Source organism: Urocitellus parryii, chromosome 3 (assembly GCF_045843805.1).
Source record: "Urocitellus parryii isolate mUroPar1 chromosome 3, mUroPar1.hap1, whole genome shotgun sequence".
NCBI classification, from domain to species: domain Eukaryota; kingdom Metazoa; phylum Chordata; class Mammalia; order Rodentia; family Sciuridae; genus Urocitellus; species Urocitellus parryii.
Window position 1 is genome coordinate 210,635,392 of NC_135533.1, and position 11,787 is coordinate 210,647,178.

General features: G+C 54.2%; 1 protein-coding gene across 1 annotated transcript; it reads right to left on the bottom strand.

Moving 5' to 3' along the window:
* Positions 1-3,175: 3,175 nt before the first annotated feature.
* Plppr2 (phospholipid phosphatase related 2) lies at positions 3,176-11,628 on the bottom strand. The gene is made up of 10 exons (XM_026399780.2): positions 11,453-11,628; positions 10,139-10,313; positions 9,445-9,524; positions 8,485-8,673; positions 8,223-8,358; positions 7,072-7,343; positions 5,958-6,134; positions 4,989-5,111; positions 4,616-4,667; positions 3,176-4,485 (listed from the first exon to the last, which is right to left on the bottom strand). Exons 3-10 carry the CDS (start codon positions 9,508-9,510, stop codon positions 4,142-4,144), a joined length of 1,359 nt encoding a protein of 452 aa, XP_026255565.2. The 5' UTR covers positions 9,511-9,524; positions 10,139-10,313; positions 11,453-11,628; the 3' UTR covers positions 3,176-4,141.
* Between the last annotated feature and the right edge of the window lie 159 nt (positions 11,629-11,787).

Genomic DNA, 11,787 nt, shown 5'->3' on the forward strand with positions numbered 1-11,787 from the left:
TCTGCTTCCAGATCGTCATGCCCTGAGCTGCTTGACTTCACCACACTCTTTCACCATGGTTCTGTCTGACCTTGAGCTGCGAGGAATGGAGTCAGCCATCTATGAACCAAGACCCCTGAAACGGTGAGCCCCCAAATAAATGTGTCTTCTTAAAATTGTTCTTGTAGATATTGTGTGTGTGTGTTTTGTCACTGCAGCAAAAAGCTAAAACAGACTGTCCTCCAACTTGTGATCCTCCTGCCTCAGCCTCCCAAGTAGCCGAGATTACCAGTGTGCACCAGAGCACCTGGCCACAAGGGTTTTGAGTCAAGGACAATAGTGTTCTTTCGTACGTTCTAAAACACAGCCGTTTTGGTGGAGTTGAATTTGAAATGCTGTGACTCATGGAGGTGTTCTCTACTGAAGTTCATCCATCTTTTAGAGTTGAGAATGAGGTCAAGACCAGGGCTGCTGTCACCCACCTTCAGACCTAAGTCACTCTTACCCTCTTCTCTCCGCATCAGCACCTTGGACAGCGGTAGCGGCAGTGGGCAGAGGTGCTGTCCGTGGTACTGAGGTTTTATTTGATTCTTGGCCTGAGGGGAAGTTCAGGGGGAAGCACGGATTTCAAGTGTGTGAGGGGTAAACAGAGCCGTGGTGGGCCAAGCAGGTTGGTCGATGCTGTCTGTCCTCCACCTTCAGCTCACTAGTTCTCCCACTTTATTCCCTGTGGCCAACGACCCATTTCACCATCTCCCCAACCTCTTCTTCCTCTATTTCCAACTCTCCCGCTCCACTCCAGCCCTACAGACCTCTTTGCTGTTCCCCGAACACATCAGGCATGGTCTCCAGCTCAGGAACTTTGCACTTGCTATTTCCGTCACTGGATATTTACATGGTTCCTTTCCTTTCCTCCTTCACATCCCCCTGGCCATGCTCTTTAAATTGTAAGCCAAGTCCCATCCACAGTTCTCACATTTTCCCTAGCTTGGGTTTTCTCCTTGTCCCATATCACTCTCTAATGTATCAGCAGTCCCAATCCCTTACCTAAGTCTTTGATCTCAAGAGTTTGGAATTCAGAACTTTTCCAATTTTTTAAAGGTAATGTGGTGTAAATTCTGTCTTGCATAATACCCCTAGTGGGGCCTAGAGTTATATATAATATACCAAGACCAAACACCTTATCTACAGTAAAACAAGAATATTTGCATCAAGTGAAATAATTAAAAGCTATACTTAACCTCACATCAGTTCAGATCAGGTTTGACACAAGGTAGTTAAGAAAGGATTTTGGGGGCTGGGGATGTGGCTCAAGCGGTAGCGCGCTCGCCTGGCATGCGTGCGGCCTGGGTTTGATCCTCAGCACCACATACCAACAAAGATGTTGTGTCCGCCGAGAACTAAAAAAAATAAATATTAAAAAAAATTCTCTCTCTCACTCTCTCTCCTCTCTCACTCTCTCTTTAAAAAAAAAAGAAAGGATTTTGGTTTTCAAAATGGGCTTGGTACAATCAAAAGAATGAGAAGTTATACTCCATTTATGTATGATGTGTCAAAATGCATTCTATTATCATGTGTAACTAATTAGAACAAATAAAAAGAAAATGGGGCATGCCTTTAATACCAGCTACTCAGGAGGCTGAGGTAGGAGGACCACAACTTTGAAGCCAGCCTGGGCAACTTGGTGAGACCCTCTCTTAAAATAAAATTTTTTTAAAGGCTGGGAAGGTAGCTCAGTGGTAGACCACTTCTTGTCCAGCATGCCTGAAACCCTGAGTAAAATTCCCCTCAAAAATGAAAAAAAATTTTTGTTTTCAATCTTTTATAAAAATTGGGAGTGTGAATCTATCTGTATATAGGTTATTTTCTTTATTGCTTATCAGGTATTAGCTTATGAGTTCCATGAGGGCAGGGATTTGTATCTGTTCTGTTTACTGCTATGGTCCTTGTGCCTGCCCCCCCCCCTCAAATTCCTGTTGAGATTCTAACCTTTAACCTAATGATATTGGGAGGTGGGACTTCTCACAGGTGATTAGGTGCTGAGATTTGTGACCTAATTAAAGAGGCCCCAGAGAGCTCTTTCTTCCTTCTGCCATGTCATAGTAGAATAAGACAGCCATCCAAGAGGGACAGGCCCTCAACAGACACCAAATTTGTTGCTGCCTTGATCTTGGACTTCCCAGACTCCAGATTTTTTTTTTTTTTTTTTTTTTTTTTTTTTTGGTGCTGGGGATTGAACCCAGGGGCACTAACCACTGAGCAACATCCCTGGCCCTTTTTTGTATTTTATTTAGACACAGGGTCTTGCTGAGTCACTCAGCACCTTGCTAAGTTGCTGAGGCTGGTTTTGTACTTCCAGTCCTCCTGCTTCAACCTCCTGAGCTGCTGGGTTTACAGGTGTGTGCCACCACACCTTGCAGCCTCCAGATCTTTGAGAAGTAAATTTCTGTTGTTTATCAGCCATGTAGCCTATGGTATTTTGTTACAGCAGCTTAACACAACCTGACACTTGGTAGGTGTCCCATAGTGTTTGTTGAATGAATGAATGAATGTGGCAAGAAGGGAAGCAGATTCCCCTTTCCTGGTTCCTAAGTATCTCTGGGATCCAAAGGTCCCACAGAGCCACAGTGTCTGGAGCTCCATGTCCTTCTGCCCTCCCTAGTCTCTTCTAAGTTCTTGCGGGTTTGGCACTTGGCACAAGCTCCCAATCAGTCCCTTGCTGCCAGATACTTGGCTTGGAGGTTCCTAGTGTCTCCTAGCATCCTCCTTCCCTCTCACACCCTTGCCCTGTCTCGCGTGCACTCTGCTCCTCTGGCTATTGTCAGAAACAGGCCAGCTATCCGAGGAACACCTTCATGTGAGGCCCCAGTCATGTATTTGTTTGCCCTAGTGGCTTGTGAGGCTTATCTGCATTGGACGGTTGAAGAAACAAGAGCACAGAGAGATTAATTAACTTTCCTGAGGCCACACAACAAAGAAACGCCAAGCCATATTTTGACCCAAATTGCTGGCTCCATGGCCACACAACTGCATCTCCACAGTTATCCTCAGATACACTGTGACAGTACACCCACACCCAGATTCACAGCCATCCAGACCCACAGTCACAGTCCTTCACACCCTACTGCCCGGGGGAGGCAGGCAAGTGGCCAAACTTCTGTTATAAACAGGTTTTTATTAAAGATGAGAAGCCAGATCTTTATTAAAGATGAGAAGGGTGCAGGAAAGGGGGACAGTGTCTCCTCTGCCCACTGCATGTGGCTGCTCAGGGTAGGGGAGCCAGCCCCCTCTGCTCCACCCATGCCCCCCAAGATGGCACATCTGCATGAGGCTGAGGCATGGGGGGCAGTGTGAAGAACAGGGGTGGGTTCCAAGAAAAAAAAGTTCTTTCCCACAGCCCTAATAAATAACAGAAGGGTTGGGTGGTGCGCTGGGCACAGGCAAGGGGAGACACAGCACCCTGAACCCCAAAACATCTGAACTGGGGTAAGCCCTGCTTAAGTAGGGAGTCAGGTGGGACTGGGTGAGAGGGTGCATGTGGGGGAGGGGCTGAGGGAGAAGAGGTACCCCAAGGACCCTGCCATGGGGGAGCCTGCCCCCCACCCTCCAGCTGGTCCCTGTGATTCTGAGGAGAAAGGATCTGGTAGCAAAGGATGAACCCTTCTCCCGCCTCTCCTCTGCGCATACTTAAACCCAGGCGGTCCCCCATTGACTGGAATCATACCCACCCACTCTAAAATTCTGAAAGCCCAGGGCTCCTATTGGCCGTTCCGACACTGAATGCAGGCTGGAGTTGCCCTCCTGCCTGAGGATTCTAAGAAGTGAGAGGGAGGCTCCCACTGGCTAGAGTAAACCCCTTTTGGGTAGAATTCTGAGAACTGGGGGTTCTCATTGGCTGGGCAATGGCCAATTGAGTCAAACTTTAGCCCTTAAAAGAACAATCCTAGGTACAAGGGCCCAACCAGCAGATGTGCCCACTGGAGTGTCCCAGAGGGCAAAAGAGGCAGGGGTTCCCCTCCCCCATATCCTTCCAGCCATCTTCTAATGTCAGGTCCGGCTGGTTTGTGGACAGGAGGCTTTGGCACTCACACGGCACACGCACATACACGTGTGGCAGGGGAGAAAGAGGGACATGGGCAGGTTCTGGGTGGATAGGTGGGCCTCACAGCAGGTGGTCGCGACTGGCAAACAGGTAAGGGCTGAAGTTGTCCCGGTGGAAGGGGGAGGGGTAGAGTCCACTGAGGGTATACAGGTCCCGCAGCAGGGGAGTGGGCAGCAGCAGCTTCCGGCCACGTCCACCACCCCCGCCTGGCCCCCCAGGTCCAGGAGAGGAAGGTAAGGGGCCCTGGCTGGGAGTTGGCGCTGGAAGGGGCAAGGGCAGTGGTAGGGGCGTTGGCTCAGACCTCAGTCGAGGGCGGGGCACACGAGGTGACGAACACATGGCTGGGGCCCTAGAGGACACACAGCTGGGGATCAGGTGGCCACGGCGGGCGCAGTTCTGCGGCTCTAGAGGGCAGGCATCAGAGAGCAGGGCATTAGAGATCTTGGCAGGGGGCCATGAAAGTCTAGGTGAGAGCGCAGTGGCTGCCCACCGGAAGTCCCCCCTTGTTTGTCCCCCCACTGTCCCCACACTCACTGGATGGGGTGAGCCGTGCCGGTGTCGAATGCGGCCTGCAGGTCTCGGATTCCTGAGACAAAGAGGCAGAGGGAAGGGGCTAGAGGACCCCTGGAACCCACCGTCCACAACCAAGAAAGGCTCTTTAGGCAAAGAACCCAGTGGAAAAGACAACCAGAGTCCTCTGGATTAATGGAGTCCCCTCAGGGGGCAGAAGGTGTACACTCCCAGTCTTCAGGGCTGTTCCCTCCCTGAGACCTAGTCCGCAAGTGTGGCCGACCTCTCCACCTCCCCAGGGCCCTGCCATCCCACTTCCTGCCTGTCTTCCTGCTTCCTTGGGCCTTCTCCACCCACCACCCTTCTCCAGCCGGGTACAGCCCCCGGCCCCCCTTACCTGGGCCACACTTAACTTTTCGAGGGGGCTGTCCATGGTGGGGGCCTGGCCCAGGTCCTCCCAGGGGGAGAGCCTTCGGCCAGAGGGAGGCCGGCTCTGGAAATTGTGCACAACACAGGTGACCTGTGACAGAGGGAAAAGGGCCTATTGAGGCCTGAGGCCAATGGCATAGGAGTTACGTTATCCCCATTTTTCAGATCAAGAAACTAAGGCTCAGGTTTCCACAAATAGCTAACATTTTGATGGTATTTACTATGTGCTAAGCACTGCTCTTGCACTTCACTAAGAGTTAGGTACCCACAGGGCTGGGACTAGGGAGAAGCAAGCAAGGCTGACTGTCAAGGGCAGGATTCACCCTGTTTTCATTATAACTCTTGTGGTTTTGGTTGTTTGGTTTGTGGTTTTTGCTTTTTGTTTCTGCGCCGGTGCTGGGTATGGAAGCCAGGGCCTCACCCATGCTAAGCAAGCGCTCTACCACTGAGCTGACCCCCAGCCCCATTTAAAATTTTAATGTTTTGTATGTTGTGATTACTTGGCATGAATTTTGATTTTTAAAAAGATTTCATTAAGCCAGCGCAGTAATCCCAGCGGCTTGGGAGGCTGAGATAGGAGGATCTCAAGTTTAAAGCCAACCAAGGGGCTAAGCAACTCACTGAAAACCTGTCTCCAAATAAATACAAAATAGGGCTGGGGATATGGCTCAGTGGTTGAGTGCCCGAGTTCAATCTAATGAAATCTTTTTTTCTTTTTTCTTTTTTTTTCAATTATTTATCTTGATTGCTGAATGTCTGTCTTCAATTTTGCATCCAAGACAGGGCCTTGCCCTGATTCTGGTCCTGTTACTCCATTTCACAGATGAGAACATACAGGCCTGGGTCAGGTTAAAGGACCTGCCCAAAGTAATGTGGAGCCCAAGGCCAAGGGGCTGATGGGAGGTCTCCCATGGAGATGGGTGGGTTTGGGGCTCACCAGAAAGGTAGCGATGGCTGCTCCAGTCAGGAAGCCCGCCAGCACGTCCGACCAGTGATTGCGGTACTCGGCCACGCGGACCACGCCCACCAGGAAAGCGGGGCACAGCAGGGCCAGGCAGAGGGAGGGTTTAACCAGGCGGGAACCCTTCACGCGGAACACGAGGGTAACATACATCTGTGGGAACCAGACCGATCAGAGGACACACTGAAGTGAAGTCGACCAACCCTCGGGGACACTGTCTTTCAGGCTGAGAAATACGATCAAACTTTGGGGCTGGAGGGCGCCATGCAGGGGTACAGGCACAGAGTAAGGGACTCCAGGGTTCAAGGAGCTCTTGCAGAATAGGGGTGTGACTGAAATGGCAACTAGAGGGATCAGGAGTTGGGTCCTGGAGTCCCACGCACACAGTCTGCTGGGCTAGGGGAATGTGACCAGGGCTCCAAAGAGCAGAGGTCGGGACCTGGGGCCCTTGTACTACCTGGACAAAGTCCCAGACGCTCACTGGGTGCGCATGGGATTAGGACGTGGCCACAGAACAAGAGAGGAGTCAGGGCCAAAGGGGCAGCTCTAAGAGCTTCAGCGGGTAGCATGCCCAGCCCCACAAGGCCACTGCCAGGTTAGAACATCATCCCAGAGACCAGAAAAAGGAACCAAGCAACAGAGGTTGCGACTAGGGAAAAACAGGACAGAGTTAGAGATCCAGGGCAACAAGGGGCGGGCCAAGGCCCAGGGGAAGGGCTGACGCCCACCGTCTAGCCCCCACCTACTCTTCAGGGCCTGTTGCCTTGTGGGAACCTGAGGAGCAGAGTTCCACACTCCCAGGACAGCCTCCTGATCCCACAGTATGGCGGCAAGAGCCTTCTTTGGGCATGGCGTTACCAGGGCAGGAGCCATGGTTAGACACCAAGGGCAGGTCCTGTGGCCAGGACCCAGGGGAGGAGTCAGGGACCCTAAGCATAGACCCCGCCCTAGGACGGGATCCTAGCACCTGGGCGTGGCCTCATGGAGCAGAAGGTGGTGAGAAATCTAAGGCTCCAGGCCTGAAAGCCTCCTGACGGCAGCCCACCTCATGCGCTGTGTTCCCGACCCCTCTGCTCCTCCAGCTGCTCACCGCCGTGTAGGTGACCGCGTAGGCGCAGAGGGCTGCATCCTTGCAGGGAAAGGCGCGGCGCGCAGCAGCCACGAGGCTGGGGCTACCTGCACAGGCACCCTGGTCAGTGACAAAGCGGTCAGGCCCTGGACGGTCAGGTGAGGGTGGTGAGCAGCCCAGGGCAGTGTAGTTGGGGCGGCACACTGACAGGAAGTGTGGCGTGGGGTTGCCAGTCACCACCTGCCCCGCATTGGCGAAGATGGTCGTGGTAAAGAGGCCGAAGGAGTACACGCCTGGTGGGGGAAGGAAAGGGGTTCATGTCCCCAGTCCTGATGCCCAATGGCCCTCCCCCTGAAAGCCCCCAGTCTCCACCAGCTGCTTGTCTCCCCGTTCCTAGGAGCACCTTTAAAGCACACCTGGGACCATATTATACCTGGGCCAAGGTCCCCCTTCTTTGGGGACCACCATGAAGGACCTCAGGGCCTCCTACCCCTGGAACTTTCACTGTAAGAACATGTAGCCTCTGTCCCTCTCAGATTATCCTATGTCAAGAGTGGCCTTGCCTTGGAATCCCATTACAGCAGAGGCTGGACCCTGTAACCAGCATCCCATCAGACTAGGCCCAGGCCTGGGACCGCCTGAGAAAACCCTAAGGATGGCTGGGCCTCCTTATGCCTGCCCCACTTTTGCTGAGTTGATCCCTCTTCCCCTGGGGCCCTAATCAGCCAGAGCTGCATCTCCAGCCCTCTGCCACTGGAGCCATGCTCGGATATACGCTCTACTCCCAGCCCCATGACCAACTGTAACTGGGGCCCCAGGTAATGTGACTGGGAGTCTCATCTGCCTGCTCCGAGGCCCCCACTGTGTTTGGCCACAGGCATGGTGCCTTCTGTGCCCAAGACTCCCCGTGTTCCATTTTTGGGCCCTCTTCCTCCAGGTGCCATTCTAGTTGGGTTAGGCCCCTCCAAGTCCCCCAGAACCTCCATTTTATTTCTAACTGAACCCAAGTCCCTCCTTGCCCCCTGTAGTCTCCATCACGCAAACTGGAAGACTTTTTCCTTCATACCCTGAATTCTCTGATGGCAGAACCAGTCCTTCTCCCTTTGCCTCTGCAACTGCCTGCCTCCCCCTTTCCTATTACTACAGGGCTGACCATGGGCTGAGGCTCTCACCCAGGAAGCGAACCAGCCTCCGCAGCGGGGGGCTGAAGCGGCAGCAGGCCCCTGACACGATGGTGCTCTCCCCGATGACGGGGCTGGCGGAGGGTGGTGCGGGGAAAAAGGCACGTGCCAGCTCCCCCAGCAGGATCTGTGGACAAGACCAAGGTGGGGTCTCCCTGGCCTTCAGGCCCATATTTCCACCAGCCCATGTGGCCTTTCGGCCTCCTGGGAGGTCCTCTCCAGGGTCTGACCAAGGCAACCCACACCATCTCACCGTAAGGGTGGGCCCAGCAGTGACCAAGGCATAGATGAGGGCGGGGGGTGCTCGGCTGGCAGCCTCAGGCCCCGGATAGGGCTTGGCGTAGGTGCTGTCATAGCAGAAGAACCCCTGGGTGTGCACGGGGAAGGTGTCTGTGAACTCCAGGCGGTAAGCAAGCAGAACCACAATGCCCAGCAGCACTGACTGCACCAGCCAGGGCAGGAGAGAGCAGAGAGAGAAGAGAAGGTCAGAGGCTCTGCAGCCAAGGAGTCAGAGAAAGAGAAAGGAGGGAAACAGACATGGAAGATGAAGAGGGACCACGACAAGGAGGGAGGGAAAGAACAGAGGGGAAGGAGGGAAGAGAGAGAGGGACTTGGGAAGAACAGAGAGATGAGGACAGAAGAGAGAGAAGATAGGAGAAGGGGAAAGAAGAGGAAAGAGAAGGGGGGTGGGAGAGAAAAGGGAAGAAGAGGGAATGAGAGAGAGGAGGGAGGGTAGTGATTATGAAGGAAGAGTGAGAACAGGGCCCAGGCTCAAAACAGAAAGGCAGACACACCCAATGGGATTACACCTGAAATTATACTGTGGAGAAGCTTCCCACTAAGCCTTTTTCTGTGAATTGATATATTTTACATTCCTAAGAGCCCTTGGAGAGAGGGACTCTAGTAACTCATTCAAGGATGAGGAAACTGAGGCTCAGGTGCCAACACACTTAAGAGTCCTGAAGTATGGAGGGGCAAGGCAGAGTGGGATTAGAACTCAGAGAAGGACACTTTCTGAGCCCAAGCTTGTAATCACTTCTCAAGAGAAGGGGGTCAGCAATGGAGATCCTGGGGTAACAGGAAGAGATTAGGAAGAGATGGAATAATGGATCCAGGTGGGGACCTGGCAAAAGAAGGGAGACTGAGGTCGGGCAGAGATAGAAGAGACAGGAAGATGGGGTGCCACCTCTGGGAGAGGTTCTGGGGTCCTCACCTCGACAAAGACAAAGCAGGGAATGATGGAGAAACTCCTCTTCGGGTGAGGTCTCCCTCCCGCCATAGTGAAGGCTGGGCCTGCAGAGCGGGGGCAGGGAGTGGGACCGCCAGAGCAACCACTGGGACCCTGGCTTCAGCCCTGTGGCCACAGGGACCACTGGTTCTGCCCCTTGAGCCTTCTGGACAGCTTTGTACAATCCAGGTCCTACTTCATTGGCCCCTGGGATACTCCACTCCAACACCACCTTTAGCCTGTCAGGGACCCCAAAGATTCTACAGTGGTCCCCTTCTACAGCCTTCGGAGCTAGTAACCAGAGGCCTTTTAGGAGGACCCTCCCCACTTGGCCTTTAGAAGGGCTCCTCCATGACACCCACCCCCACCAGGTTTTAGGGGATTCCTCGCTCTTTCCCTGGGGAACTCCATGCTCCATGCCCCCAAAGCCTGCTAGGTCCCTCCGTGAGGCCCTCTTCCCATGGCCTCCTTGGGGGTCCCCTCCTCAGTCCCCATGGGCTGTGGTATCTGGTGTGGGCTGATAGCCAGGCTCGCCTCCTCTCCCAGCTGCTTTCCCTCCTCCCCCACCTCCCAGCCAGCTGCCTCTCCCCTTCCCTCCGCCAACCCTCTAACCTCGGTCCCCAGACTTCAGGGGCCAACAGTCACACCAGCTCACACCCATTCTCCCACCTGAACTCACCTGTGAAAATGCCCTAGGGCTTCTGACAGGCTGCTGCCACAACCACGGACTCACAGCCACTCCTGGTAGCCAGCAGGGCAGGGACAGTCACCCCCATTGTGAAGATGTGGAAACTAAGGCCCAGGTAGGCAAGGGTAGGCACTCTGGGTCCAAAGCTCCATCCACGAGGCTCGTTCTGCCATGTGACATGAAGGATGAGGGTCACCAGAAGCCCCAGATGCCCCCAGAGTCACCCACATTAGCACCCTCAGTGTACAACCCAATCACAGCTTCCAATCACAAATACTGCATCCCCAAGACATTCATTCATCCATCCCAATGAGGACCAGAGCACAATGCTGGGCGCCTGCCTCATGGTGAACAAGACAGGGCGCTCATTCACACAGGTACCCAACACCCACAACCTTCTAACAGCATTCACACACACACACCAGGCACAGCATGCACACGGCCCATCATGGACACCCACACAGATCAAACACGTCCCCCCACACAGTCACATAGTCAGGGAGACCAGGAGACCCTATACATGTCACAGCTACAAGAACAGCCCCACACAAGTCCTCATCCTGTCACAGTCATGGAAGTAGACTCAGGCTGCCAACACACTTAAGAGTCTCAGTATAGAGAACCACCGTACACAATGGGAGTCACAGACCAGGTCACAGAGTTACACCCCCAGTTACAAGGCTTTCAGTGACAGCCACACACATTAACAGTCTCTCACCCATTCTGACAGTCACTGGAGAGACAACGAGTCATCCACAACCACAGCCACATGGTCACACAAGGGCATATCCATGGACCATGACAAAGACTCACATATGGCCACATAAGGCATACAATCAAGACCCAAGCCAGTAAACAGGCACACACTCACATCATCAGAAAGAACACACAACAGCAGCCACACAATAACACACACACAACCATACTGACACCAAGACAGCCACACACAGTAAAAGCAATCACAGTGCCACCAAATAGAAGCCACAACATCAGACACACACACACACACACACACACAATCTGAGTGACACTGACAGCAGCAGCCACATGATAGAGCAGACACACACACACGGACACACCCGAAGTCACACAATCACTGCCATACAACCACACAACGACAATTACACAACCGCACACTGACACACAATGACAACCACACAATCAGTCACCCTCAGCCACCCTCACCACCGTCGCTTGGCTCCTGACGTAGAGTCCTCTACCCATGCTCCCTTCCCCCAGCCCGGTCTGAAGCCCAGCTCGCCGCCTCCCTTCCCCCTCCCGGTGCTGGACCCGATGGGACCCAACCTCGGAAACCGGAGTCCGGGCCTCGACCAGCAGTTGGAAGATGGGAAGCCCCCGGAGGGGATGAGGGGGGAGAGGACGCCCCAGGCCCCCCTCACCCGGTGCAGCCGCCGCCGCCGCCTGAGCCCCCGCTCCGCACAGACGGCCCGGGTGCGGCGGGGCAGACAGACGGACGTCTGGCCGCGGTGACGGACGCGGAGACCGAGACACTGTCGGGCCGGCGGGGCGGGGCGGCGCAGGCTCCGCGGCCGCGGGAGGGGCGGGGCCTCCGGAGCCTCATTTGCATCGCCCAAGGGGCGGGGCCTTGCGGCGCCTCCGGAGCGTGCCGGGGAGGGGCC